We start from the raw sequence: 27324 nt of genomic DNA on the forward strand, positions 1-27324 counted from the left end.
GTACCACTACGAAACTCAGTGGTAGCAGTTTCACATTTGATGCCTCAGCTTCCATTAGATGAGTGCCCTTTCCAGCTGCACTGCTGTGTTGTCGGGATAAATTCATTTATAGCCAGCACAAATTATATTGCAGTGTGAAAAGCAGCCTGAGGGGGCAGCTCTCTGGACAGAAAAGATGTTTTATCCGCTCAAGTTACAGATATCTTCCTGCTTTGCAACTTCTCATTGGCTGGGCTGAATCGAGCACATGCCCGTGAGGCAGTGTGGGATCGGTGTGTTTTTAATAATCGAACCACACAAAGCAAATCACAATTGGACACAAACACCACAGCAGCCACATTCATATTGAAACATCTCAGCTTGTCAGGAACCAATTTTTATTAATATCATTAATAATGTGTCATCAGCATCATCAATGAAATGAGTTAGTCTGTTTAAAGCAGAATCGTGTGTGCATTCATTGCCCTTCTTTTCTTGATGAACACTTCAGTTCCACAAAGCGAGGAAGAAAAAGGAAGAAGGGGAAGGGGGTCAAAGAGGGCAGGGACTGCAGTGAAGGAGGAAACGCAGGGAAAAAGACGTCTGGCGGAGCAGGAATCTCCCCCTTCACTGGGATATGATTGGTTTTTCCCTTGTGCAAGAACGACAACAAAAAAAAAAGTCGAAATGGTGCTCTAAAAACAAAGATGAGAGGAGGAGGGGGGATTGCTTGCTGGGCTGTGGTGTTGGCTGTTGTGTTGGGGTTTCTTTTTTCTTTTTGTTCCGTAAAGCCACGTTAGGATTTGATGCAGTCGTCATCGTCGGACGTCTGGCTGCTGCTACTGGTTTCAGACTCCGAGCCCTCTTCGACATGCGCCTCCGCCACACTCCTCCAGGGGGTGAAGTGGAGGGTGACACCCCGTGCCCTCGGGAGAACCCCGTTCCTCTGCACACCATTCCTCTTCAACTGGTGAAAACACAACAGGGACAGTGAACAATACATGCTTTGGAAATGTGGAAATGAAATACAACTGCAATTTTCTTCTTTTATTGGTTTTAGTTTGGGATGACAAACAGCACTTACAAAACAATTCAGTCATAATCGGCGGGACAGATTACATAAAATGTTCCTCTGTCAGCCTCACCTGTTCAGTTTTAGTCTGGAACTCTCTCAGCTCATCCTCTGTCAGAGGCAGGAAGTTGTCATCGTTTTCTGGGTATTCCTGCCAGCCCATGGCCTTCAGCAACCTGAAAAACACAGCAACTGCCTGCTTAACTGACTGCGTGTGTCTTTGGTTAAGAGTGTGTAATTATTGGCTGTGTCTAACCTGTGCTCTGCTTCCAGGGAGCTGGACAGGTGTTCAGTGTCTGAGTCACTGAGGGAGTAGGACAGGCCATTCTCATGGCACACTTCCTCGCTGTAAGGTTTGGGCTCGGGGGTGCTGCTTTCACCCTGAACAAATTCACACAGCAAGAGAGAACATTTTCACCGCAGAGCAAACACGCAATAGTTGTTTTAGATTCCCTGAGGGAGACAGCTGGAGATAAATACCATGAAAAAGATAAAAATACCTTGAAATAGCTTTTAGTACACCTCAGCGCAATAATTCAGCTTCAAAAGATTACAAAACAGGTCTCAAATATACTTTTGAGGAGGCACCACACAAACTAACACCAAGAACACTGGATTTTTCTTTAAGGACCATACCAGTTATTTTGCATGTTTAGTGTAATATCTACAAAATGTCTATATTTTTATATATTCATATATGTTTGTTAATATTTTCCTGAAGCAAGCAGTGCTATTGTAGAACTACCATATCATTTTTCCTCTCTTTTATCCTGACACTGGTTTCCATTTATTCCACTACAATATGAAAATGAACTTTCAGAGACTTCAAGCTTTCTTCAAACCAGTATTCCATCACCGTAATAAAATCGTCCACATTAGTTTTCCTAAAAGCAGCAGTAGTGTTGTGGTTTGCTGACTTGAAATGGGGCAGAGTGAAACACTCCCTCCACCATAAAGTAGTCCCTGGGGAAACATTTGCTCTCCATAGTCAATTATCAGGTCTGTGGTTTATGAATGGTGACGACTTTGTTAGCCGCAGAAGCAGAACATCATAACATGGCTGTTTCAACCAAAAATTCATATTTGAAAACTGAGACACTTTTTATTACATGTTGTGAAATCTGTAGTACCACCGCATGATTGGTAAAATGGTTTGTTGCTATGTAAAATGTGGGGAAACTGTAGTAAATGGTCTCAACATTCAAGATCACTGGTATGGTCCTTTAACTGTTAACTGTTCATCAGGAGAGGTACACCTTATCAGCCTCAGAATTAATTTGACAGCATACACTGCAGTACTCATGGCACTTGGTCTACACCGCACCATTAGTTCATCTTTTCCTCTGTGAGGGCCCACTCACATTGGCAAGTTTGAGCCCGTATCGTGCTAAAGCCAAAACTCCCCCCTCCCCAGTCCGCGGCTGGCATGCACTCACATTACCTAAAGCCCAAACGCGCCCAAGCACGATTGCCCCCGGTGTGCACGTCATCACATTGAAATACGACAACAGGCATGGCCCGACGTCATTATAAATCAATGTAGTTCAAATACATTCATCATGTCTTCCTTTTAACTAAAAAACGTTTTTGGTCCTTTTAATCAGACATGGGATGTTTATTTACCTTGACAGTTTCGGAGGTAACTTCCTCCTTCTTCAGAAAGGTCCAACTGACAGCCGGAGCGGCACCTGTCAGATCCGGCAGACCGGGTGACCGGGTGGCCGCACACCGCGCGGAGCCACGGCCAGTGCCGGCCGGTGCCGGCCAGCACTAGGTCTGCCGGATCTCCGCACACAGACTGCTGTACTTTCATTATAAACCGACTTTTGTTTATACGCGGTTGCAGCAGCACAACGGACAATGACACAGACAACATGGTTGATTATTGATTGCGCAACGTGGCCATTCGCCGGTAATCGCGCTGCGCACATTAAACAATTTTGCAGAGACAGGAGGAAAGTTGCATGATTTACGTCCGCGCACTGCGTGCATGTGCTCGTGTATGCGCCCGTACCACGCTGAAGCACACCCCCTCCAACCGTGCCAGAGCGGGGGAAGTGTACTGTATTCAAGCACGATACAGAGCGATCACACTGGTCAAAGAATCCGGATTTTAGGGGCAATCGTGCTTGGGCGCGGATCAAACTTGCCAGTGTGAGTGGCCTCTGAAACACTTGTCCTGTAGTGGGAGATCAGACATAAAACCGACCTCTCCCGATGTTCCTGGGCTGCTGCTTGTCGTCAGCTCTCCTGTGCCCTCGTCCTTCAGAGCTCGCAGGAACTCACTCTTACGGTCCGGGCCGCGACGCATCAGCTTCAGCCTTGACGGGGCAATGTCTATGGGAGGAGTCGTGCTGGAAGAGTGCTGCTGTGACGGCCGCACCACAGGGAGAGAGAGGGAGAGAGAGAGAGAGAGAGAAAGAGAGAGAGAGAAATAAATAAAAGTATTAAGTATAAATTTTCAACCGCCAGATTAGGAAATCAAACGTATGCTGTAAAAACAAAAAACTAGGAGTCAATTTGCAGCAGTCCCCAGAACATTAGGAGAGCAGTCGTGTTATCCATCCTGCGCTGACATTTTAATTCTGATTGATGTGTTTTGAATTTCACAGCCCCTGATTACAGATTAGAACCAGTTTTATTTATTGAACTGAAGTCAGAGCCGATGCCGCTGCAGTGAAATCATGCACTACCAGTGGCAATGTGTGATTAAGCAGCTCCATTATCGAGCACAAACTAACATGTAATTACTACTGTATGTTTGGGTAAACCTGTGATTTGTTTACACATGGGCAGCCAGCCAAACAAACAACTTGTTTAACAACGCTGTATTGTGCTGGCTGTGCATTTTTACATGATGTGCTGTTATTAAAAAAGCTGGGTAGAATGCATAATTTCAACTGGCGACTGAACAGGTGAGAAGGTAATTACACTGTTTGAATTTTTTTTTTTTTTTTTTTAAATTATCAATCGAATGCAGCCCCAGAAAAGCTAACTCGTACATCCCTGTTTGTGTTTCATTTTCAGCCGTGGCCCGACATTCCTCACCTCTTTCGGGGTGCTGTGTGGTGGTACACTGGTTGGGGTGCTGGGTTTGGCTGCAGAGACAGGGCTGGTGAAGACTGAATCTCGGCCTGGCATGTGAAGGCCAGACTTGGTGACCTCTCTACCGCTGGGTTTCCACTGGGTGCTCTGCGGAAGAGAAGAGATGTCTGTCTATCACCAAAAGAGAGGCTCACTTCTTATCACAGCCCAGCACACAGATAACTGGAACTGACCCAGGCAAAATTAGATTAGCTCATCTTACAAATGACATTTTCCTTATTTTGGGAATGAAATCAAACAAGAATCTGAAATATGTAAGAGGACATGGTGAATCTTACCTTGGTGGGGGCCACAGCAGGCTTGGGGACCAGGTTCTTGTAGACACTGGAGCCTGCTATGGGAGCTTTGCTGCCATTGGTGGGCAGGGCGCCAGCACTGGCGAACCCTGCAGAGAAGGCCGTGCTTGGGTCCTCCTTGGAAACCTTCTTGATAACCAGCATTTTGGACACCATCTGTTTGCCACTAGGAGGGTTTTCTGCAAAACCAGGACAAAATGTGACACAAGGTTAGAGGAGCGTGCAGTGAAGGGATGAGGGATTGCCAGAGCATCCCTTGCTGGGACGTAACCTTTGAAATGTCCATTTTATCTTACTCAAAAATCTGGATTTAAGTGATGGTCAGCCTGAAGCTGGACAGCAAGCTCTTACCCCAAACTCCAGCGTGGGGAGCCACTGCTCGCATCTGGGTCCCCGGCTTTCCAGTTGTTTCAGGGTTGAGGGAGGGCTGGAGAGACAAACAAGGAACACAAGCTCAAATATACCTTTGCCTTAACATTTCAGAGTAAACTTCATATGTCATTACTTGCAGAGACAAAAGATAGGAAAATCTGTATCTTCATGATGCATACACTCAAGAATTCCACACATGTGCTCACAAGAGAGTCATTCATGAGAAGACAACACCTACCAATAATATTTTACAGTAGTTATGGTCACCTGAGATCGATGGCATTGTGCACCACCAATACTTTTATTATATTTACAAGTAAATACAAACTAAGCAGATGACATTCTGCACTAATTTTACTTGACATTCTCAATACCTTTGCCGCCAATACTTTTGCCCCTCAACAGGGATAAGTCATTCAAGAGCTATGTCAATGGTATGCTTTGAAAAAAAAAAAAAGAAGAAGAAAAAAAAGTGGTGAAGATTAGCTACTCACAAAGTCCTCTTCCACAAACTTGAGCTTGTCGTCCTTGCGTTCCTCGTTAGGGAACTTGTCCTGGTACGGGGCGCCCTTGCGGGGATGGAAGTTGCCATTGCGCTGCCGGTGCCCCCCCTGCCTGTCCCTGTCGCCCCCTCCCCGTTTAGGGTGGCGTCCCTGGTGATGGTGACCGTCTTGGGCCCCCCGTGGAGCTCCGTGCCAGCTGGGCGCTTCCTTCCAACATGAACCCCCTGCCAGCCCACCATGCCCCCCTTTGGCCACCCCGGAGTCCACCGAGTCGTGCCTCAGAAGCAGAGAGGGCTGCTGCCATCCATCACCTGAAGAGAGAACAGAGCAGACAAGATGAAAAAGATAAAAACCAGGTTATGGTGTATACCAGAAATTAACAGCCACCATGCCCGAAAGGCCATTTTAATTTGTCTATGGCAGATAAATCAATAAAGCAGCCCTTTTATATACAATCTTTGCTCTTTGCCTAATTTCAGACTCTGTCCTTGTTAAACACTGAACACTCTCTTTGACTGTGAGCCAATCAAATCAAATCAAAACAATGGCTCTGCATCAAACAAGCTCCTCATTGGCTGCCTGTGTTATGCTGGCTCTACACAAAGTAGCAGCATCCAAACATGTTCCTCCACTGCCTGTACAATTAACAAACCTAATGTTAATTGAGACTTAATGTTATTTCCAATGCAGATACAACAATGGTGTGCGGCCACTGAGAAAGGGAGAAAAAAAAAAGATCCACTGTGTAAGTGAGTGAGCAAACTTTTAACTTTTAACATTTTAAATGTATCACATAGCACCCCATTCAGCACAAAAACAGAACTGAATGCAGGTAGGGCAAAATAATTCAGTGACAAATAATTTTGTCCAGAATTAATTTATTCTTAGAAAGTGAGCAGGTGAGCAAAACCAGATTTCTGACACAGACTTTAGTATTCGTAGCTTTGGGCTAAAATCCCTTTGATCGGCTGACTTGTCTGTGTGTCTAGGATCCTTGACTAACAACACACATTTGCAAAATATTAAAACCAAGCAACTTTAATATTCATGCTTCTCAGACTTTTTAGGAAAAACTTGCTTGAGGATATTTTCAATCAAAATGTGCAAGAAATTCCATGAATCTCTCATCATTCCAGTTTTTATGCAGATAATTAAAGACATACTGCTAAAACACAATTTAACTGCTTGGGTATTTATACACAAATATAATAAGAGATACATCGTAAAGTTTAGTCAAAATTCTAGTAGTTGAGTAGCTTAATTCAAAGCTACTGCATCTTTTAATCACAGGCAGTTTCAGACCAACTCCAGTAAACCCATCAAAACTGGACTGATTACACAGCTGCTGAAAAAAAGAGTTTGCAGCACTTGAATCAAGGTGGTAGACATTCAGATTTTGGGTTTAGCCTAATTCCTCATGAGTCATATGAGCTCTGTTGCCCTCTAGAGGCTGGTTTGAGTACAATCTACTTAGACAACTGCATGCATGTGCTAAACATATAGGGGAAATGACACAGCCAATACATGTTTCCATTCCTTTTTTGTCAGAATTGCTATGTCCCTTTGTACCACATCTCTCCCTACATTTAACCCTCAGATGACTGTACTCCATAGTGGATATTTGAAGACATTTGAATGGGTGTGTCTCAGTCACAGTCTCAAGCAATGACTAGACTCAGGACACCGTCAATGATTGACTGAGTGTCTGTGATTACCACTCTCAGTGAAGTCCTCTGCTTGACAGAGACACATTCCTTTTACCATAGCTGTCTTAATTCACAGATAACCCAAGTGCATGTGATTAGCTGCATAATTCACATGAGCGTTTATATGGGAAATTATATCTTGCTCTGCACTAAATTGTACAAACAGGCTCCGTCTTTTTTAGTGAATAGATTTAGGTCTAGATGCTTCTTTGCTGCATCCCACGTTAGCAAGCTGCGATGACTGATCTGAGGAAGCCGATTTATGTCCTACTATATAGCCATATGTGACAATGTGGGTGGTCCTTTCTGCCACCATAGTCTGTACTCCTCTCTGCTTATTTTCTCTGTTGGCTAAGCAGGGTCCAGTACTATGATCGTTTTGCCTATAAAAGATTGAGTCTTCATTTAGTTCATTCAATATAAGTAACTCCCAATAAACTATTAAGCTGTAGTCCTCAAACTTTCCCATCTTCCAAACCCCAGAGTTGACTTTCATTAAGTTGCACTTCCCTATATGAAGGGATTTTGCCTTAGGGACTGATATGAAAAGACATTTTGGTTTGTGTTAAGTATTAAATTGTTTAAGATGTCATGCTTGAACACTGTCATACAGATCTAAAGATCTGGGATTACAACAAAATATAAGAATCATTCATAAACATTTTGTTTCAAAATAAAAACAGACCTTTTGGCGCAAAAAAAAAATAAAAAAAATTGCTGTATGTGAACCAAAAATCACAAGTCATGAACTAACTCCCTTTGTGTTTCACTGTCTGGATTCACATTTGCCAAAATACCCAGTATTCCCAACTTTCCACTATTATGTACATAGGAGGAGGGGACCTCTATTGGAGCCATGCTGTGAGTGTGTGTTTGTTGATTTGTTTGCATGTGAAGTGCGTATGGGAATTATAGTATCTGCTGTTTAGATGGCAAAACTGTGCACCAAGAGCACTGCACAAGAGAAACACAGTGTGCACTCGTATACCAGTACAAGTCAAACATGCATCAACTGAGCTGAGGCTGGTGCGCTGTACATCCATCCACATACCAGGAAGTAGGTCAGAAATAGTCTAACAGTAGTGGCTAAGTCAGGCATGAAATAATATTTTGTTCAGCAACTCTCTTATAAAACACTGTGCTACCACTGGCACAGTGCAAATACTGTAGTTTCACTCACTCCAATCATGCAAACCACCCAAGCACCTATAAAGCACTGGCACTTGTTTCCCCACTGCCAGTTACAGAATAGGAATGCACAATAATATCCACACAGCATTAGTAAGAGCTAGTAAATGGTTTAAAATGAATATCAGCATTTCAGATTTTGGTAAAAATAATCTGATATTGTGTATCCCTAATATAAATAAATATGACATGTTTTACCTAACCTAGGTTCAAGTAGCTTTCTTATTTTGCCCTGTGAATATGTACATTTTGAAAAGCATTGTATTTTATGTCAGCATCTGCCATTCGACCATCACAATAAGAGCAGGCATAATAATATATTCATCCCACTACAGGGGAGATTTGGATGTTCTCTGCAATTAGGTGCCAAAAACACATATGTGCATATATCTGTATGTGCATCAGCCAAAAGAGTTGCAAAGTATCTGCAGGTCAAATATTGGCAAAAAATCCAATCTCTTGCATCCCTACTGGCAGTTACCTCCTTACAATCAAACCCAGCAATAACACAAGCAGGAGTGACAACGGGGTTACCTGCTGGAGCACGCAGGGGCCCGTTGTTGAAGAAGCCATCAGAGGAGTTGTGGCGGCGGCGGCTCACAGCAGTTCTGCTGTCTCTGTGGTGGTGGGGCTCACCTTGTTTCTCAAGGTTGGCGGCAGGGGACTAGAAGAGGACAGAGAGCAGACGAAGCCAGTTAAAGATGGAAGGGGTAAAAAAAAAACTAGAGCTGTGTACACAGACATATCATACACCAGACATGCTTCTACTCCTGGCTGGGGTGACTCAGAGCCTGCAGACATCTGTTCTTTTCCTGTGTATCCCTTGGTCCCTTATTTAAAAAAAAAAAAAAAAAAAAAAGACATTTAACTTTCAACCAACTTTCTAAGTTGAGTGTCCTGATTTTTTCCCTATTTTATTTTTGTTTGGCCCTTGTGGAAAACCCTCAGCGTCCATAAAAGCTTTTGGGACTCGATATACCTCGTCTTACTAGCTTTCTATGATAACTGAAAGGAAAATGTCAATATGGGGATCCATCCTTTACAAAACAAGAGAGACAACAGATAAAGGGACTAAAAACTCATTTGCTTGATGTTTTATCAGGCTCCTTGGAAGAGTGGCTGCTGCCACGGATGACACTGGGATCAGAAAAACACAGTAAACATAACTCTTGGTAGCATTCTTCACCTTTATTCCATTGGAGCTCAGTAATGTTCACTGCTTAAATGCTTCTTTCAATCTGGATCAGATACTATTCTTCAATTAAGGTTTTACTATCAAATCAGCGTGTATTCTTCAGCTGGTGCCTTCAAATGACATCCCATGGGCTTTTCTTTCACATCCAAAGACAATACAGACAACCAGTATAATAACTTTTGGGGAAAAAAAAAGAGAATATAATCTAGCTCAAATCCCAGCGACAGTGTGACTGTGCACTAAACTCTGAGGTCATATAACAGTGAAGTGCAGTGATTTGTCAGCGGGACGGAGACTACACATTTGTGTCTTGGGTTTTAATTCACGATTTACAGACTGGCCGCTCAGCCAGGTCAACTTCCTGACGCACAGATTACACTGAGCTTCGGCCAGAGGAAGCACTGACTGATCTCATTCAGCTGGACAGTCAGACACATTCTTAAAAAGACTAGCTAGCATCAAAACAATAGCTCCTGTTCATCCATCTTCTGCCTTAATCCATCTGAACTCCCCCCTCCCGGTTTTACTTTCAATTCTTCTAAAAGGCACGTGTGACCTGACCTGATACTTGTTCAGGAAATGAAGAAAGATACGCTTCCAAGAAGTGGAAAAAACTGCATGGGCACAAAGTTAAATTTAATAACAGCTCACCTAAGATTACTACCTTGAGTTGCCATTTGATGCTACTTTAAGTGGTTTACTTTTATCATTAGTCTTTTTCAAGAGAAGACACAATGTCTGGGTGACCCTCTACTGAATCGTGCCATGACTGCACTGTTTGTCCCTGAGGGTGACTCGTCTCTGAGCACGCACACGCACGCACACACACACGTGCGCGCGCGCGCGCACACACACACACACACACACACACACACACACACAGGTATACAGAGACACATACGTGCACTGACAGACAAGAAATGGGTGCTAGCACAGTCGCTCTGACAGGCTGATACATTCAAGCTCCGTCTCTTTCCCTCACTCTGTTTTTCCCTCTTATCCACTCACACACTACACACATGCATGCATACACACACACACACACATCCAGACAATCACACACCTTGGCAGGCTGGGGTGTGGAGAAGTTAAGCCAGGCAGGGACAAAGTCATGCTGCGCCATTTAGGTCCAGTGTTTCCGGTCAGTGGATCGAGGCGTCAAACCTCATGGCCAGGATCTGACAGAAGACATGTACAAAATCAACGACTTTTCAATATTCAGATTATGTCCCAAATTCAAATACATAAACAAGAGTCTGGGAAACATAATTCAAATGCATTTGATGGCCTCAAGATTTATCTTGAACATATAAAAGTGTTTTTGTCTTCCATCAGTTATTTAGAAAACACTGTGCAAAACTGTCCCACAAGACAAGCTAAAAAAGTCTCCTATTCTTAGCAGAAAAACAACAAAGCTTGACTTGCTGCAGCTGTGCCTGTGAGGTTGATGACTAAATGACAGCCTGAATGGTAATATCTTGTGCAGCATAATACTGCACAAGACATGCAATGGGCAAGTGATAAATTCATCTTCCTGATAGTGTAGTGAGTCAAACTGTCATCATCTTGCATGATAAAAACAACGGCAATACAGTGTCTACAAAGAGTCTTCAAAAGCAGTGCTCATTGGACTTAGCTAAACTCTCTAGAATTAATTTGTGTTCCTGTACATGCCTATGCATTTGTCTGTCTGAGTTGAGTCAGTCAAGTGAAACATTCTCATTACCCCAGAGTCTGTGGCTCTGAAGTCCTCTGCCTCCTCTCTCGGTCCGGCTGGGCTTGGTTCCTCAGGCCCGCTGGCACTGATCACAGAGTGCGTGCACTGACAGATGGGGAGCACCACACTGCCAACCCCTTCTCCACCTCCGCCAGGACAGCACAGCCCTTTTCCCCAGGGGCAGATCCCCTCGTCCAGGGTGGAACACTGGGAGATGAGTCAAAAGGTTGCAGGAATGATCTGGAATGGTGATCCAGAGGACTGGGCGAGCGGGAAGTTGATTTTGAAGCAGAAGCGAGGAGGTCTAAGAGGGGCAGCTGTTCCTTTTTTAAACTGGATTCCCAAGCGAGCGACGTTACTAGAGGATTTTGTGAGCTACTGTTACCACCAACTTGTCCAGGTACCTTTATTCAAGGAGAACAAATTTCTCACTAACTTATTTGAATCATTTGCTCTCTTTGTTTGGACTGAATCACAAAACCTGATTGGTCTGTGTGCTGATTGGCAAAGTGAATTGACAGCTGGATTTGTCCAAACGGTGAGGCAGAGCCAGGTTGTCTATTATCAATACAAGGAAGTAGTCTGTGGAAGTAGTCTGCACTGGAGCATGGAGAGCAGTCCCTGTGGCAGTTCCACTATGACACCAGACAGAGGGGGAAAAGAGATTCCAGGTCTTCTCCTGCCACACTGTGTGCCAGTATGTTTTCACTTCGAGCCTCCTTTTACCGAATCATTGTAAGTTCAGACAAAATGCGTGCAGGAAAGAGAAATAAGTTCAGAGACAGTCTTTTGTTTGCAATGGAGGTCACTGAGAACCACTGCTCACCTCATTAAACTGGTGAAAAGACTGTCTGAGTTTGAAGAAAATAACGCTCTAAGTTTCAAAGTCACATGACAGTGAAAGAAGTAAAGCCCAATGTTACATTGCCGTCATCTTCGGTCTCAGCTAGTGAAACTGGGATACCGTGGGACGATGCATTATAATGCCGTCGTTGTCTTCATCCGTTTTACATTCACGTTTGTTAAATGCCCACTGGATTATCTGGGGTCGTTTGATTGAAGCAGAAGTGGAGATTAGTTCAGATTTCATAGATAAGTGAGCTCTGACAGATGAGCAGGAAACGAACAAAATGTCTTCAGCGCCTAAAAATGCATCAAAATCCTTTAAGAACAGGCCAAACTTAACTTTTCCAAAAGGACAGCCTTGATGAAGACAATCAGCTTCTTTTTTTTTCTTCAACAAAAAAATGGTTGCAAAAAAGCACAGACCCAAAATATGTCAACTGGATCTTTCCTTTTCATCCAGAATGAGATTCTCTAACACAGGGGGAAGCTTCAGTGCAGCTAAGCCAATTGTTTCCTGATTCTCTTGCTGATGGTTTAGGGATATCTGCACAGGGGCAGACAGGACCTGCACAAGAAAGGAAGAGAGTATTAGCAAAATCAAGGATATGGCTCCATAATACACACGAGACTTCAATACAAGAAACACAGCTTTCGATAATTTCATCCAGATTTCTGTACAAAAGTACAGCTGAGTAGTCGCACAAAGCTCATGGATATATCAGACGCTACAACACACTTCACTTTCACTGAATGTCTATATTAAATCCAAAAATAGGTTCCGAATTAAGACCCCGCCAATACTTTGAAACAGCTTTTGATGCTTCAAGTAAACTTAAGGTATGAAAGGGGGAAAAAAACATGATGACTCAGGGATCTTACAACCATTTCATGCTGAGAGATGGCTCCTTTTATGAAATTGTGTCGGCTTTTTAAAATCAAATATTCATACTGGTGTAAAAATAACTTGGACACGAACACTTTCTTCCTCACTTCTTCTCCCCTGCCTGCTGCACATCTGAACAGGCTTTGCCCTCAGAGTAAGCATCATACTGCATTAGGGCTGGCCGATATGTTTATTATTATACTGATATCGCGATTTGAGACTAGATATCATCAGAGATATCGTAATATCATGATATGGCATAACTCCTGTCTTCTCCTGATTTTAAAAGGCTGCATTACAGAAAAGCGATGCAATTTTCTGAACTTAGAAGACTGTTGAAGCTACTTGATCATCACACCCAAAAAACACTAATGCTCTCAAGATAAACACAAGGAAAATGGAGGAAATTGTCTTTGGTTTACCTCCTAAATCTAACAAGCCTCTGTTGCTATTCATAATGAAAAAAATCATGCAGGTCTGTTCATATTAACAGCTGGATGTAATGACTGATCATCTATTATCCTGGAAAGACCTCATCGAATTTGTCTGCAAAAAGACCAAACAAGGAATTTATTTTCTCTTTCATCTTTTGACACTAGTAAAATTCTGCTCTCTCCTTAATAATGTCTGTACCCTTAACCTTGAATATGTACAGCTACCATCAAGCTTGGAAGGAAGTTTTGTACTCCATTGTAATGTTATGTAAATGTATTGTATGCATTTTTTGTTTCTTCTAATCTCTTTTCTGTATGTACTGTTACACATGGTGCTGCTGTCAATGCACAAAAAAAATTCAGCCCTGGTTCACAATTAAACTTAAATCAATCAATCAACCAACTAATGACAATTAAATAATCTCACTATGTACATATTTTGTCAAAGTCCCAATAGCCATCCTTGTAATATAGACATTGAGGTATTTGGTCTAAAATAATGCAATATTTGATTTTGTCCATATCACCCCAAATTGCATCACACTGAGGCGAAGCACAAAGCATTTCTGTTAAACCATTGCTCACAAATTGGTCTGCCTGCCAGTTTAATTCAACACAACTGAGCAGAACATAAATGTTTATTAGGGGTGCACTGGTTCAATAACCCACAGTTCGGTTTGTATTGCGGTTTTTGGGTCGTTTAATTAGAGAGAAAAAAACACTATAAATTTCCATGTTCTGGGTATTTTGTCTTATTTGCGACAACAACTTTTTTTTCATTCTGAGATTTCAAATAATCTGAAATCAATAAGCATTCTTTCAATGGCAAAAGTCTGCATAGACTACGTAAAACAAACATCAAATATGAAAATACTTTTGGTGTATTCATAAATCCGTCAGCCCAGTGTCTGGCTGCATGGCTCTCATGCAGTGGATGCTGCACTTTTGCTCTCCCATTTGAAAATATAGTGAACACTCACAGTCAGGAAAGTCTCAGCTGCCCTGGAGGTCCAAGCATCACTGGTGAAAACTTTGCAGGGTGTATTGTGTATTGACCGGTTGGGTTTTACATCCCTGATGTTTACACATTAACCCCTTCCTTCACAAAGGCAGACCTTCAAAGGGCATGTTAACTTACTCCCATCTGAGTATTATCGTTACGTAAGAGCTCAACATCAATGAGTTTGGCACAGACATGGGCTACAATTCACTGCACAAGCGTTTCTCTGAGTTTGAGGCAATGCCGTGTTCAATCATGGCATCGCTTGCTGAAATTAATAACAACACTGTTTGGCTTGGAGAGTAAAGTTAGCGAGCTAACATGAACGTAGTTTGTGGGAAACCCAGATGTGCGCGACATTAACAATGAATACGAGCGCTGCACAAACCCAAGTAAAGACACAATCGCTTCTCCAACAGGCTGCCTGAGAAATACAAATAAAAAAAAATAAGTCCGTAGCGTTTCGAAAGCAAAACTGATGTAGTGTTTGCTAGCTGGCTAATCAAGCTTACAAAGCGCTGTAGCGTTATCAGTTGAGCCTTAACTCCACTCAAACGCTGCTGCTAACTCTGCTTAGTTAACGTTAGCATAGCAATTGTTAGCCAACAGCTAGCGTTACCTAGCTTGGTTACAAGCTCGCGAAAATGATAGCTAGTTCAAATGAATTAACAGGACTGAACGGCTTATCCAAGTAAAAACACGGTGCATATGCTCATCTCTGCTAAAACTGTCCGTGTAAGGAGCTGTCACTATTCTACAATAGAGGTAAACAGAGCTGGCTTCGTTGAAACAACATAGTTTCAAAATGGCTACCTTAGCAGCGGCACCACACATTCATCAGCCTGCTAACGCTAGCGAGCTAACTGGCTGTAGCTGTTGTATTTCATGATGATGCCATGTACCTTCTCTTGAGCCAGAGGGTCTTGATGGAGTGCGGTTCAAAGGGATATACAATCTGCCATCATTCACCGAGAGACTGCGGTTCCTCACGACGACCCACCTCTTGATTTAGCGGCTATTGATGTTTGTTTGGGTTTTTAGGAGCGCTTACCACTGGCGCTGGCACTGAGGGATTCGAATAGCCAAGTGGCGGTGCGTTCAAGTTCTGCTGTGATTATGCAACTCACTGAGGTTCCGCGGTGTGTTTGCGGCCGCGACGGTATCTAACTAGCACAGCGAATGTAAAACAGTATCCCATATAAGTACAAAAAACGACAACTCTACATTATGCTTCAACGAGGTCATCTTCAATAAACGTCGGGATAATTGTGGTACACGACTGTCCCGTTACGTACGCTAGGAGTTTGCGATCTTGAACGTAGCTTACTACCTCCCCCGCCACCGCCAGTCCTACCAGTCGATATCAGAACCGATTTCGCTCGCGAATTAGAGAGACAATTAAATCGAGTACCGATGGAGTGGCAGCCAGCAAACGACCTCTAGCTTGCTTAACGTGAACGTCTCAACCTAGCCACACATGTCACTGGCTTGTTGTGGTGCTGACACACATCTTTAATGTCCTACATGGTAATCTTAACTGTAATTTGAATAGTTATGTGGTACGCATCGAGCTAACAGTATGTGGTATCAGTGGTTACAGGCTCAACTTAGCTAATGTTAGGTTAGCTTGCGTTAGTTTACATTACATTGTGTTTTAGCACGTCACACACCTACTAGGCTGTGTAGTTCTCAGCCGGTCTGCTATACCTACATGTAAACAGTTTTCTTTACACACTAGCTTAACGCTACAGCATGTTATCAATGCTAATGAATTGTGTGCTGCTTTCTCAGATTGAAAATGATTGGATTTGCATCGTCAAAACACTTAACTCCCCTGGTAGGTCGATCAACCTGCTTTCTTACTAGTTTCAGTGAGGTAAAAAAAAAAAATAAGGCTAAAAGTAATCCTGATTAACTTTGTGATTGTTTTGTGCCCAGAGTCCTGTGTGGAGATGCTGTCTTCAACAGATGACCAGAGCACCAAACTGCTTTATCAAAGTCCAGCAGCGTCTAAACTCTCAAGGTCCCTCATCCTCGCTGCTGTCCAGACCACCTCCCACCAGCCGGCTGCAGACCCTCAGGACAGCGAGCTGGCCAGCCTCTCGTCTCTGCCATAACCAGCACAACACGTCCAAGGAGGGAGACAGAAAACACACCCAGGAGGGTTTCAGGATGAGTGCCCTGGTCCAGGCTCCCAAACCGGCCCTGTACCTGGGTTTCTCTGGCCTCATCCCCTTCCTGTCTGCCCCTCTCCTCATGGCGGTGACACAGTCCTTCTACCCCGATGTGGCGTTCGCTCAGGTAGTTTACGGGGCCTCTATCGTCTCCTTCCTCGGAGGGGCTCGCTGGGGGTTTGCCCTCCCCGACGGCAGCCCCGCTAAACCGGACTGGATGAACCTGGGCAACAGTGTGGTGCCCTCGCTCCTGGCCTGGCTGGCGCTGCTCTGTAGGGACAATGTGGCTGAGGGAGCTTTCGTGGTCATCATGGGACTGGGTTTGTCTCTGCATTACGACCTGACCCTGCTGCCAGGCTACCCCGCCTGGTTCAAAGCCATGCGGACTGTCCTCACCCTGGTTGCCACCTTCTCGCTGGTGGCTACCCTGGCACTTAAGAAATTCTGCCCCGAGAAACAGATTAAGGAGCTTCAGAAGTGATTCACAGGATAGTGTTGTCGTAATTTTATTGGGAAAGATAAGACTTATTTACTTAATAACAAAAAAATAAAAAAACTATACAAACAAGTGAAGATTTGTGGTCTGTCTGGTGTGTTCCTGCTGTAGATCAACCACACTATTTCTTCATCAGGGCATAAAAAGGTATGATACAGGGTAAGGTAATGATATATCCATGGCAACAAAGACTTTCTAAGGTTACTATTTTTTTCCGACTTATGGAGTGCCTGAAATGCCTTCATGACAAGGTTTTTCCTCCAAGTTAACCTTCATTAAGCCGCTGACCTCCATTTGGGGTAATTTAGTCCCAGGGACCCTCATACCCTGATATGAAAAGAGATTTTGGTTAAATGTTGAAGTGCTTAGATGTCATCCTTGAATAGTGACATATAAATTCCAAGTGGTAAGATAGAAAACAATGTTAAAATCACCACTCATACTATTTTAATACTTTATTTGGTGACTTCTAGTAAATGAAATTATAAAGCTCTTCTTCATTCTGCAGAGGAGCCAAGTGGAAGCCTCTCAAGGACACCTGTGGGTTCCCAGATGCCACTTTGAAAACCACAAACGGGACTCTGAGTCCAGCCTGGGCCATTTGCTGCATGTCAAACCCCTTTGTCTTTCTCGTCTCTGTATTTTCACTATCAATTAAAGCAGAAAAGAAAAGAAAATCACCAATCTAGTAGAAATACGATCCAGCAGAAACAAAATATAGCCCAAGAAAGGGTTAATTTTCAGGTGAAGGGGGCATTTAGCCACTGGAGAGTCATATCAGTCAGAATCACGTGCTTGATGGGAACATGTGTGACACATACGGTAATTTTATGAGTGAATTCAAACTGAAACTGATGAGATGGGGCACTTGTTTGGACTGGGATATTACCACACTAACCACACTGCAGGTGTCACACAGGTACATGTTGTGTATGTATAGTGCAAGAACTCCAGTCCAAATGAAGCCATGGAGATTATTTGCATACTTGTCCTTTCTGTTGCTGTTGAGCTCCAAACACTAGTCAAAGCCACAAAGAAAAATGCTCGGGTCTTGTTCCATAGGAGTTTGTCGGCCACAGTCTTTGTTTATGTTAATTGTTCCCAAACATCCTCACAAATCTGTCTCTCCCTGCCCTTCTGATGGCTGCAGGCTGAGATAGCGGTGGTTACAGACAAAATGGCACAAAAGCCTGAACAAAAGACCCCAACAGTCATTTAAAGACAGATGAATCATAGGTTCACCCACAAGGTCAACATGTTTTGTTAATGACATGATGAGGGGAATTCACAGAGCACTGTTGTTCTCATTGGAGACAAATGACACGCAGTTATTCACTGAAGTCACGAGAGCCATCATCATAAAGAAAACATTTTGTAAAAGATGATGTAAAAATGTGTTGTGTTGTGTTTACCCGTGTGCATCGAGCTTTAGTGGGCTCGTTTCCCAGTCACAGAACAGGACAGTTTCAGAAGCCGCAGGATATACATCTCACTCTCTATTTTGCGTGGGAAGTGAGCAAAGATTAACACCAAACACCAAATCACTGTCACCAGGAAATAACATAATCCTTTTCAGTTATCTCACTACTTTTCTAATCCTGCTTTGTGAAATATCCCGAAAAGTCCTGCTCTTTCTGCTTGCTTGTAAAGCCCGCAGAGCATCTTTCAGCCTTTATTTCCCTGCCATGCAAACTCACGCAATGAATGCAAACTTTGTTGCCTACATGGAGATTTAGTGTCGTAACAAAATTCGATGGTCAAAATCTGTCACCTAAAATCAGAAGTGCAAAGGTGTGGTATTGTATATATATTATATGTGGTCTGTGCTACAGTCCCAAAATGCACTGAGAGCTTCTGGCAAATAATTTAAACACAATTCTCCGTTTAGTCACTACTGACCACAAGCATCTTATAGTGAAATTCCTTACAGAAAAACACATTCTTGCAAATATTAGAAGCAGGAGAGAAGACTATTTCAATTTGAAAAGACTATAGAGGATGATGGTGGTGGTGAACTGCACTTAAAAAAAAAAAAAAGAGAAAAAAAAAAGCTTTTTGGTGGTGGTGAACACTGATGAGAGGGTTTTTGTCTGGAGATGCTGTGGGAAATTATTCATGCCACTGTTTGAACAGAATCACACATGGGATTACATGATGAAAACGCTTGTGTGCAGTCAAAGCTTGACAAGTCATTTCAACATCAACTTGCTCTTCTTTCATGAAAGTGTAGTCTAAAGACACATTTTGTGTAGCATATAGCCCACTCAATCCACTGTTTGTGATAATGAACATAGATACAAATGTGCTCTTTGAATTGCTTTGTGCTACTCGCCTCTCACTCTATGAAAAGTTCATGCCTACTCCTCCTTTGGAGAGACTGTGGAGGTTCTCTGGTCCTCGGTAGCATTATTTCTTGGAACTGGTGGGAACAATGTGAATAGAAATAACTAATTCATGGGATCACATAATACCAGTTACATTGGTATATTATAAAACCACCTTGGATGTAGCCAGAGCTTTTTTTGTGAGTCTTATCTTGTTTGATACTGTGTTGATGTATTGCAGCATACAAAATAAAATATAAAATTTAATTTATAAAATAAAATTTAAAAATAAAATAAAAATAAAGCTAGTGTCTGTAATTTACAGCTTGGTGTTCCACTGGAGATGGCTTTTAAGTGGAGACTTGTATCAACATGACAGACACATTTCAACAGTAAACTCTTTCCTCTTTATTACCTCACTGCAGTGTGTTAGATGAGTGATAGTCTGTGTACAGCTGTGCAAAACGTCCAAACAAAACTTGTGAAAATTTCACAATATCAAGTTATTACAGTTATATCAAGCTTCTTCAATGAAAAAAAAGAGGGAACACACACTCATACCAAACCCAACATGCACAAATGTCATAAAATTAGTTTTGAAAAATGTCCTCAGAAAACGAAAAAGGTAATGCTGTTACTACTGTTCACCATCAATGTTGGATAGACATGATAAGAGCTACTGCTACAGCAACACCACTCAGCTTGAGATGCAGAAGGAACATGTTATTTATCACAAAACAAGGAGGTAAACACATTGCTGTACATGTGCGTTGCCTTTTAATTGCTGTGCTGTGCATCTCCACATTAAAGGGCTGAAATGTAAATGCACTTTCTAGTAGTTCCAAGTGCCAACAATCAGTGAAATGATAAAAACACCCATCTCTTGATTGAATAAGCGTTAAATACGGTCTAAAAAGGCACCAATTAAAGTACATATGTACAATATCAGCCTGTGAGGTTAAATGAAAACAGTCACAACAGTACTGATGTTACATTAGTCGTGTGCTTCACTCCACAAGATTTACAGAGCTCATGTTCCAGAGAAGCTGATCACAAAAATCCAGTAGAATTTTGCTTCCTTTATCAAATAGGCTCAAAGTAGCAACCCAAGTACCTCAGACATAAATCTTAGTGCATTCACATCTTATCCAATAAGTGAATCTTTTCATTGTGTGCATTCTGGCAAACTGCTGACGGCAAAGTAATGACATGTTTTCAGAGACTGTAGTCCCAAAGGAGTCTGGCACTCAACATGAAACACCCTTTGGTCCATCAAAGATAGTATTCCTCCGCTGTGCAAAATCATCTTCATCATAAGGATGCCTTTGTCTTCAAATACACAAGAGAACAATGTACAGAAGAAAACTGCTCTTTCTGATATTGTTTTTTTTTTTTTTTTTCTTTTTTCTTTTTTAGTAAACTGGTAATAAACACAATATATGGGTGGGTCATGTAACAGTTGGAGTGGAGGCAGTTTTCCAGTTATAGATTTGTTGTTGGTTAAATGTCAAGTGAAATGGAGGTAAAATGGCATGGACGAAAAAACAGAGAAGCCATCTAAACCATCCTGTGTTTTCTTCAGTTGAAAGAACACGCTCAGATCTTTTCAGTGGCTCACTGAGGATAGGACATGGATGTGGATAGATTATGGATGGTGGTGAAGTACGTTAAACAACACAGGTTGCTGGTGAAATCGCTCCAGCCAAGCAGTTAAGACCATACAGGGAGGATTGTGGCATTCATTGGGATGTTTGCAGTTTGTGTCTGAATGTTCACGGCTGTCAGAGCACGGCGAGCCCACCGTCACAGCGACTGGTGATCATGTTGCCGATCTCGGTCCAGGTATCCAGGTGAGGGTCGTAGATCTCCACAGAGTCCACCGTCACCGGTGCTGAGAAGTCTCTGCTGGAGGCTCGGCCCCCGACGGCGTACAGCAGCCCGTTGACTGCTGACACTGACACGCCCGCCCGCGCCGTCGACATGGGTGCCACCTCCACCCACTTCTCCTGCAGGAAGACCAGCACAAAGCTGAGGGGAAGACAAGGTGTCTGGCAGCCATGCTGGCTACCTCTGTGCTTGTTTTGGCAAATATCAAGTAAAACAAATAGCATTCTGATGAAAACAAACAAACACATTAACGCTGATAATGTATTTATCTTTTTTAATCCTGAACAGCTTAGATCCTGAACTTTTTTTGTCTTCATTAATTTTTGTTGAATTTCAAAACTCACTTCAGTGTTGGCCCGGAGAAGGTGTGTATTAACACTATATACATTGTGAAGGGCATTCTCTAGTTCAAATACTGTGTAGGAGCTTCTCTAAATAAATGAGTAACAGACATACACCTTGATAAGAGTTTGTTTGTTTCTTTCTTTTAATCTTGTCTTGCTGGGAAGTGTGGACCGATATGTCACCATGTCAGGGTTAGAGGAGCATATTTTTTAAATCCATTTGATGGATTGTCATGAATTTTAGTGACAACATTCATGTAAGGTGGAGGATGAAATTTGCCAGTTTTGGTGACCTCATGACCTTTCATCTAGCGCCACCAGCAGGCCCAGTGGAGTATCTGCATCAGAAATAAGCCACTTGTTTAACTCCAGTCCAAGCTGAAAAAACATGATTCTGTACCTGGTTTGACCAGTTAGAGACTGACCAGTAGAAAAATGTGAATAGTATTCACTCACAGAGGTCAGAGAGTCTTTCAATCAGTCCATCTTTATGATGCTGATTTAAATTTCCAAGACTTTCACAAAAACTTCTATGAATTAGAAATTTTCATAAGTTTTCTATGGTCAGGAAACTGTATTTTCAAATTTACAGAGTTTTCAGCTCAGCTGATGTTTGAAGATTCATTACAATAAAACAGAAAATGAAAATAAATAAACTTGAATACTGAATAGGCTCGCACACAGTTTTGATGTGGTCTTACAAACACCCCTCCTTCATGCACTGACACAGACAGGCCTTCTACCAAAACTGCAACACTCCCACTTTGTCTGTCCCACCTTACCTCCTCGGGACAGTACTTCTCCACCGTCTCCAGAGACCCCAGCGCCTCGTTCCAGCCGCCAACAGCATAGATGCAGTTGTTGAGGCAGGCCACGCCCACATAGGCTCGTCGTGTGACCATGACAGGCAGGGCGCTCCAGCGGCGGGAGATGGGGTCGTATACCTCGGCCGAACGTAGCTCCATCCCCTCGTCGCTGATCCCCCCAATCACATAGATTAATCCTGGAAAAAGAGAACAAGTCCATAATTAAAATCCTGGGTACTGCCCTCATTTCAGAAGTACATAAATGTACTGTCTGTTCACAGAAACAAGATGGGCTGTTTATACATGTTTTTAAATAACGGGCAACACACCTTGTAGCTCACAGCAGCCAAAGTAATATCGGGGGACTGCCATGCTGCCGATGACCTCCCACTTGTTCTCCTCTGGGTCGTAGCGCTCCATGGTCTTCCCTATCTCTGAGCCGATCCAGCCACCTGAGGAAGTTTAACACTCAGGTGACATTTCTGTCTAATAGTTCAAAGGTACCTGCTACAGATGATCCATTTAATTGCACTGGGTGAGTGATTACTATTTGACAAGCATTGTTTAGCTGAGTTTCTTTCTTGTTGCACCTTGCTATCTTGTGGGATTAAAAAATATCTTGTTGATAAATCCAATTAGGCTGCTACTATGTTGAATTATTATTTTTACATTTTTTTCCACAGTTGTACATTTTACTTTCAGGACATTTTTAGGAAATTCTTTTTCTGGTTTGGTAGTACTAGATATCCCTATGGATTACAGCATTTACAAAGATTTACCAGCATTTACCAAGTGCATAAAGAGCTCCATGGCAGGGGCAGACACCGACTCCACAGCGAGGAAAGTTCAAGGAGGCAACAGCGGCCCACTGCTTCATCACGGGGTCATATCTCTCTGTGCAGTCGAAAATCATTGAGTCCTTCTCCCCTGGTGAAAAAGATCATTCAGTACCAGACATGTAAATACACATATTTATTTACACAGACTCAAACTGAGTATGACCTCATCTCTCTCACCTCCCACCACATAGATCATGCCCTCCAGTACAGCGACCCCCAGCCCGCTGCGGGCCTGGTGCAGAGAGGACACAGTGGTCCAGTATTGGTTGAAGGAGTCGAAGCGCTCCACACAGCTCAGCGCCCGGCTGTCACTCCAGCGGCCACCCTGCAGCCGAGTGTAGCCTCCTGTGGTAAAGAACGACACACGAGTGCAACAATAAATCTGGTTAGGTTGTTATTTTGCACAGTGGGGGTAATTTATAGATGCACACACATACACACACACACATTGATGCTCTAACTTTCCAAAGTTGGGCCCAGGACTGCCTGGTCTTGGTAAAACAACTGAATAACTGAATACATAGCAATTCATATAATTCCTTCATATCAAGGTCCCAGCAGGGCAAAGTCAATTCAGTAGGGGTTTGCAACCTAACAAATGTCAACTTAGGGGTCCAGAATGTGAAAAAGTTTTAAAAAGCGCATGCAGAACCTATGGCATAGAGGTATTTCCTGGCTTTTCTTCTGGGCCTCATCTTGGCGGGCTGTAACAGACTGTACATCTTATTTTCTTTGGGAGACTTGGTGACTTCAGTGTATTCTTTCAGCAGAGTCTGCAGTGCCACCCGCAGGCTGAAGTCGGTAATGCCTTCAAGTGGGAGACAAAAATAGCAAAAAATCATCAAGCCATCAGTATTCATCAGTTGGTGTCATGGTAATTCATTTTGAAACACACATCAAGACAGTGGCTGTACAATCCTGTGAGCATATTCCCACATTCTGCTCACCTTCTATGTACTTGAACAGCCTCTGTGGAGAAAGTAGCGGGAAGCGGACTGGATCCAACACCTCCACCACGTGTTTCTTCCTTTTAGCCACATCTTGGAGAACCCAATCCATGGCTGCAGTGAACACCTGGTACTCATCTTCAATTCTCAGCTCCTCACTTCGCAGCAACCTCACCAGCTGATCCTTCGACAGGCCCCAGAACTCATCGGTAACACACACCTGGAAGGGGGCAGATTGAGGCTTTATGTAAGCATTTGACTTAAAAAAAAAAAAAAATGCAGAATGTATTGCAGCCCTTGAAGAAGATGAAGCTTTGATAACACACTGATTGTTACATTCCTTTGCAGATGTCAATTATCTGATGAGACAGAATTTTTTTAAAATGACAATAAAATTACAGTGCCTCTCATGTTTTACTACCTCCAGGAAATGAACATGGATGTAGTTCTCAGTGAACTCCAGCATGTCCATGCAAGCAATCTGCTCCAGGAACTGGAAGATGCCCACACAGTTGGAAGGGTCCATGTGGCCCTTGAGAAACTCTCCACAGATAGACACCACCTCACTCAGCTGGAGCATGTCTGCTGCCACCATTAGCTCCTGAACGTTGTCCACAGTCACATTGATCATGCCTGGGGGGGAAAAGGTTTACCTTTCAATTCACCAAATGGCACAAAATAATACCAGTCTTATGGATTGTGGTTTCAGGACAGCAGTGATACCAGGTGTGTCACAGGGGCATGATGAATACTGCATGTTTCCGTCATATCATATGAAAATGCATGAATTACTGAATGAACATATAACACTTTCACATGTAGGACTTTTATAAGGACATGACTGATAGTGTGGCATGCATATCAAAAAGTAGAGAGCACCTGTGTATATGAAATCCAGCAGGACCTCAAAGACCTCAGCCTCCACTCCTAAGATCTGCACCTCGTCCTTATCAACCTCGCTCATCCCCCCAGCAAACAGAGCAGAGAAGTACGGGCTGCTGGCTGCGAGCACCAGCCTGTGTACTTTGAAGACACGGCCACCCACCAGCAGCACCACATCACAGAAGTCTGTGCGGAGCCGCATCTTGTTCATCTGGGCCAGGATGAGCCTGGCGTGGCGGTCTGAGGCCAGCAGAGCCTGCTCGGATGGATGAGGCGCCATGGCGGTCGGGGCATCACCGCCACCAGCGGGAGCTGTGAGAGAGGTGGAGGCAGGCGGAGCACCCGGGGAGGACATAGCAGCCGGGCCACTGGCTCAGTCTTAACCCCTCCCCGCTACAGCCTCATATCACAAGACAGTGTGAGAAGACACATGACATGAACCTGAGGCAATGAAAGGCAAAACAAAACAAGAGTCAGTGGCACAGTATCAAAACTATGGCACGATGAATGGTTCAGTTGGCCATGGTGCAGCCAGTTAAACAAACACTCTGCTTCAACCTTTTTAAAGTATCGACGAATACCTCTATACCATATTGTATTGCACTAATGTAAATACAGTAAGGCTGAGTGATACATCATCCTTATCTAGATACACCATGCATGATATTAGTAGCTCATAAAAACAATGTTATGTAAGATATCAAATTTAAGGTTAAAGTTATGCTGTTTTTAGAAGAATACTTCATGTTCACAGTTGGACACCTACAATTTCGAATAAGTGTGAACCCACAGTCATATCGTGTATCATGTCGCTAACGAGATAATTCATATAAATATCACCATATGGAATTTTGTCCATATCGTGCCCTAAAACACGGCAAGACGATAAGCTTGTAAAAGATGACCTGCATCACTGTCTCATAACGAAAGACCGTGGGTCAGTGAAGGTACGCGGTGTGTCTGTCCATCTCCGTAGAGACCGCAGAGACGGGCTAATGTAAACACACCTGCCGCCGTTAGCCACACAAGCAGGGCTAGCTGCTTAGCTAACATACATAGATGCTCCGAAATGCGACATTATCCTCCCAAATAAAACGTGGCATTCATCTTAACCGTTAAACCAATCCCTGCTGTCACTGTCAACTCGGTGTACGGGACGGAGCAGCGGTGAAATACCTGGAAAATCCGTGGTTTGTATTGCTTACCCATAAGTTTACAGATGAGGATGCTGGCAGATTGCGTCTGCGCTCTGCAAACTGTCAATCGATTCCCCTAAATCGACTGCACTGCCTGGCGATGATTTCTAATATTAGGCATCACTAATCAATCCCCGTACGGATGCGATTCAGATAGACTTGGGCATGGTTGTTGTTGTTGCTGTCTTTCATGAATAATGAGGCGCACCTTACATGGCTCTATTTGGCTTCATCAATTGTTGTGATTTATATTTAACACAAAGAAAAGCCTCATGTTGATGTTCACAGGAATGTGTGCCATGTTTGTTATAAAGCCGCACCGCCAGATGGCACTGTTGCCTTTGAACTACAGATGTAAATAAATTGGGAGTCCTTTACAAGCAAAGAAAATATGCAAACAAATCACCATAGCCGTCTGCTAAGGCTCAGTGTCGTTCCCAGTTGGAGGACAGTAGCAGCATGTATCTTGCAGTGTGTTTGCTGTGTGCTCTCTGTCTCAGTCCACACATCACATCAAACCCCGGGGTTAGATGAGGCTGTCCTCATCCAGGCCTGGATCACCCTATTGTCAGTGTGTCCTGTCCCCTGTGAGGACATCCAACACGGCCATTATGTGAGCTGAGCTATTATCTTATTGGATGCAGTTTAAACAAAATCTTTCTTTGCAAGGCAATACAAACTGAGCTCAGTGAGGCTGCGAGCTTTGACCACCACAGAACAAAAGGACTCCTCTGTAAATTTAATACAACATTATCTCTTTCACAGTGAATTATCTGGATAATTATTACAATTCTTGACCTACAACAGGAAATCACATGTGCTATTCTTCTGTCCTAAAGACCTCAGTGAGTTTGTTGATACTGTCGATAAGAATCAAAGAGCCATGATTTAGCAAATAATGTCATTCTTATCAATTATGAAATAGGAAAAACATTAATAATAGATTAATGATAATGAATATCTTGGGTTCTGTCATAGTCAGCTTGGCACTCGATTATTTTCAGCACAGACACACTGATTTCTTTATTCAGGACCTGTGGTAAATGTTAGCTGGTAGATCTGCTGTGTAACCAGAAAATATGGCAAAACAGAGCCTGCAACTGATGTGAAGGTTCATGGGAATTTATATTCAC

The 27324-nt window shown here is 43.1% G+C and overlaps 3 protein-coding genes across 5 annotated transcripts; 1 reads left to right on the forward strand and 2 right to left on the reverse strand.

Annotated features, from left to right (window-relative positions):
- Window positions 1–339: 339 nt before the first annotated feature.
- On the reverse strand, window positions 340–15593 carry gpbp1l1 (GC-rich promoter binding protein 1-like 1). 3 transcript variants are annotated; one of them, XM_030073895.1, is made up of 12 exons: window positions 15199–15593; window positions 11143–12544; window positions 10480–10594; window positions 8756–8885; window positions 5319–5638; window positions 4804–4879; window positions 4435–4631; window positions 4100–4243; window positions 3261–3419; window positions 1308–1432; window positions 1125–1227; window positions 340–946 (listed from the first exon to the last, which is right to left on the reverse strand). In XM_030073895.1, exons 3-12 carry the CDS (start codon window positions 10537–10539, stop codon window positions 776–778), a joined length of 1485 nt encoding a protein of 494 aa, XP_029929755.1. In that variant the 5' UTR covers window positions 10540–10594; window positions 11143–12544; window positions 15199–15593; the 3' UTR covers window positions 340–775. The 3 variants fall into 3 exon arrangements, with proteins under 3 accessions (XP_029929755.1, XP_029929757.1, XP_029929756.1); XM_030073897.1 differs by having other exon boundaries at window positions 3261–3416; window positions 15199–15592; XM_030073896.1 differs by lacking the exon at window positions 15199–15593 and adding an exon at window positions 14277–14590.
- A 75-nt stretch (window positions 15594–15668) lies between these two features.
- On the forward strand, window positions 15669–17040 carry LOC115374779 (transmembrane protein 69-like). The gene is made up of 3 exons (XM_030073898.1): window positions 15669–15823; window positions 16088–16133; window positions 16235–17040. Exons 2-3 carry the CDS (start codon window positions 16095–16097, stop codon window positions 16949–16951), a joined length of 756 nt encoding a protein of 251 aa, XP_029929758.1. The 5' UTR covers window positions 15669–15823; window positions 16088–16094; the 3' UTR covers window positions 16952–17040.
- Window positions 17041–19674: 2634 nt separating this feature from the next.
- Window positions 19675–26282, reverse strand: ipp (intracisternal A particle-promoted polypeptide). Its single transcript, XM_030075117.1, has 10 exons — window positions 26201–26282; window positions 24993–25436; window positions 24535–24746; window positions 24114–24333; window positions 23819–23974; window positions 23344–23511; window positions 23117–23254; window positions 22657–22779; window positions 22304–22524; window positions 19675–21296 (listed from the first exon to the last, which is right to left on the reverse strand). Exons 2-10 carry the CDS (start codon window positions 25348–25350, stop codon window positions 21072–21074), a joined length of 1821 nt encoding a protein of 606 aa, XP_029930977.1. The 5' UTR covers window positions 25351–25436; window positions 26201–26282; the 3' UTR covers window positions 19675–21071.
- Between the last annotated feature and the right edge of the window lie 1042 nt (window positions 26283–27324).

The sequence above is a fragment of the Myripristis murdjan genome, chromosome 17, assembly GCF_902150065.1.
Source record: "Myripristis murdjan chromosome 17, fMyrMur1.1, whole genome shotgun sequence".
NCBI classification, from domain to species: Eukaryota; Metazoa; Chordata; class Actinopteri; order Holocentriformes; family Holocentridae; genus Myripristis; species Myripristis murdjan.

Coding starts and splice junctions, on each gene's coding strand:
- gpbp1l1 (XM_030073895.1), bottom strand. CDS start 10,539: ATGGCGCAGCATGACTTTGTCCCTGCCTGGCTTAACTTCTCCACACCC. Junction 8,886..10,479: donor CCACACCCCAGCCTGCCAAG/GTGTGTGATTGT, acceptor GTCCTCTTCTAG/TCCCCTGCCGCCAACCTTGA. Junction 4,880..5,318: donor AGTTTGTGGAAGAGGACTTT/GTGAGTAGCTAA, acceptor TTGTCTCTCCAG/CCCTCCCTCAACCCTGAAAC.
- LOC115374779 (XM_030073898.1), top strand. CDS start 16,095: ATGATTGGATTTGCATCGTCAAAACACTTAACTCCCCTG. Junction 16,134..16,234: donor CAAAACACTTAACTCCCCTG/GTAGGTCGATCA, acceptor TTTTGTGCCCAG/AGTCCTGTGTGGAGATGCTG.
- ipp (XM_030075117.1), bottom strand. CDS start 25,350: ATGTCCTCCCCGGGTGCTCCGCCTGCCTCCACCTCTCTCACAGCTCCC. Junction 23,975..24,113: donor GCTGTTCAAGTACATAGAAG/GTGAGCAGAATG, acceptor TCCCACTTGAAG/GCATTACCGACTTCAGCCTG. Junction 23,512..23,818: donor GAAATACCTCTATGCCATAG/GTTCTGCATGCG, acceptor TCTTTACCACAG/GAGGCTACACTCGGCTGCAG.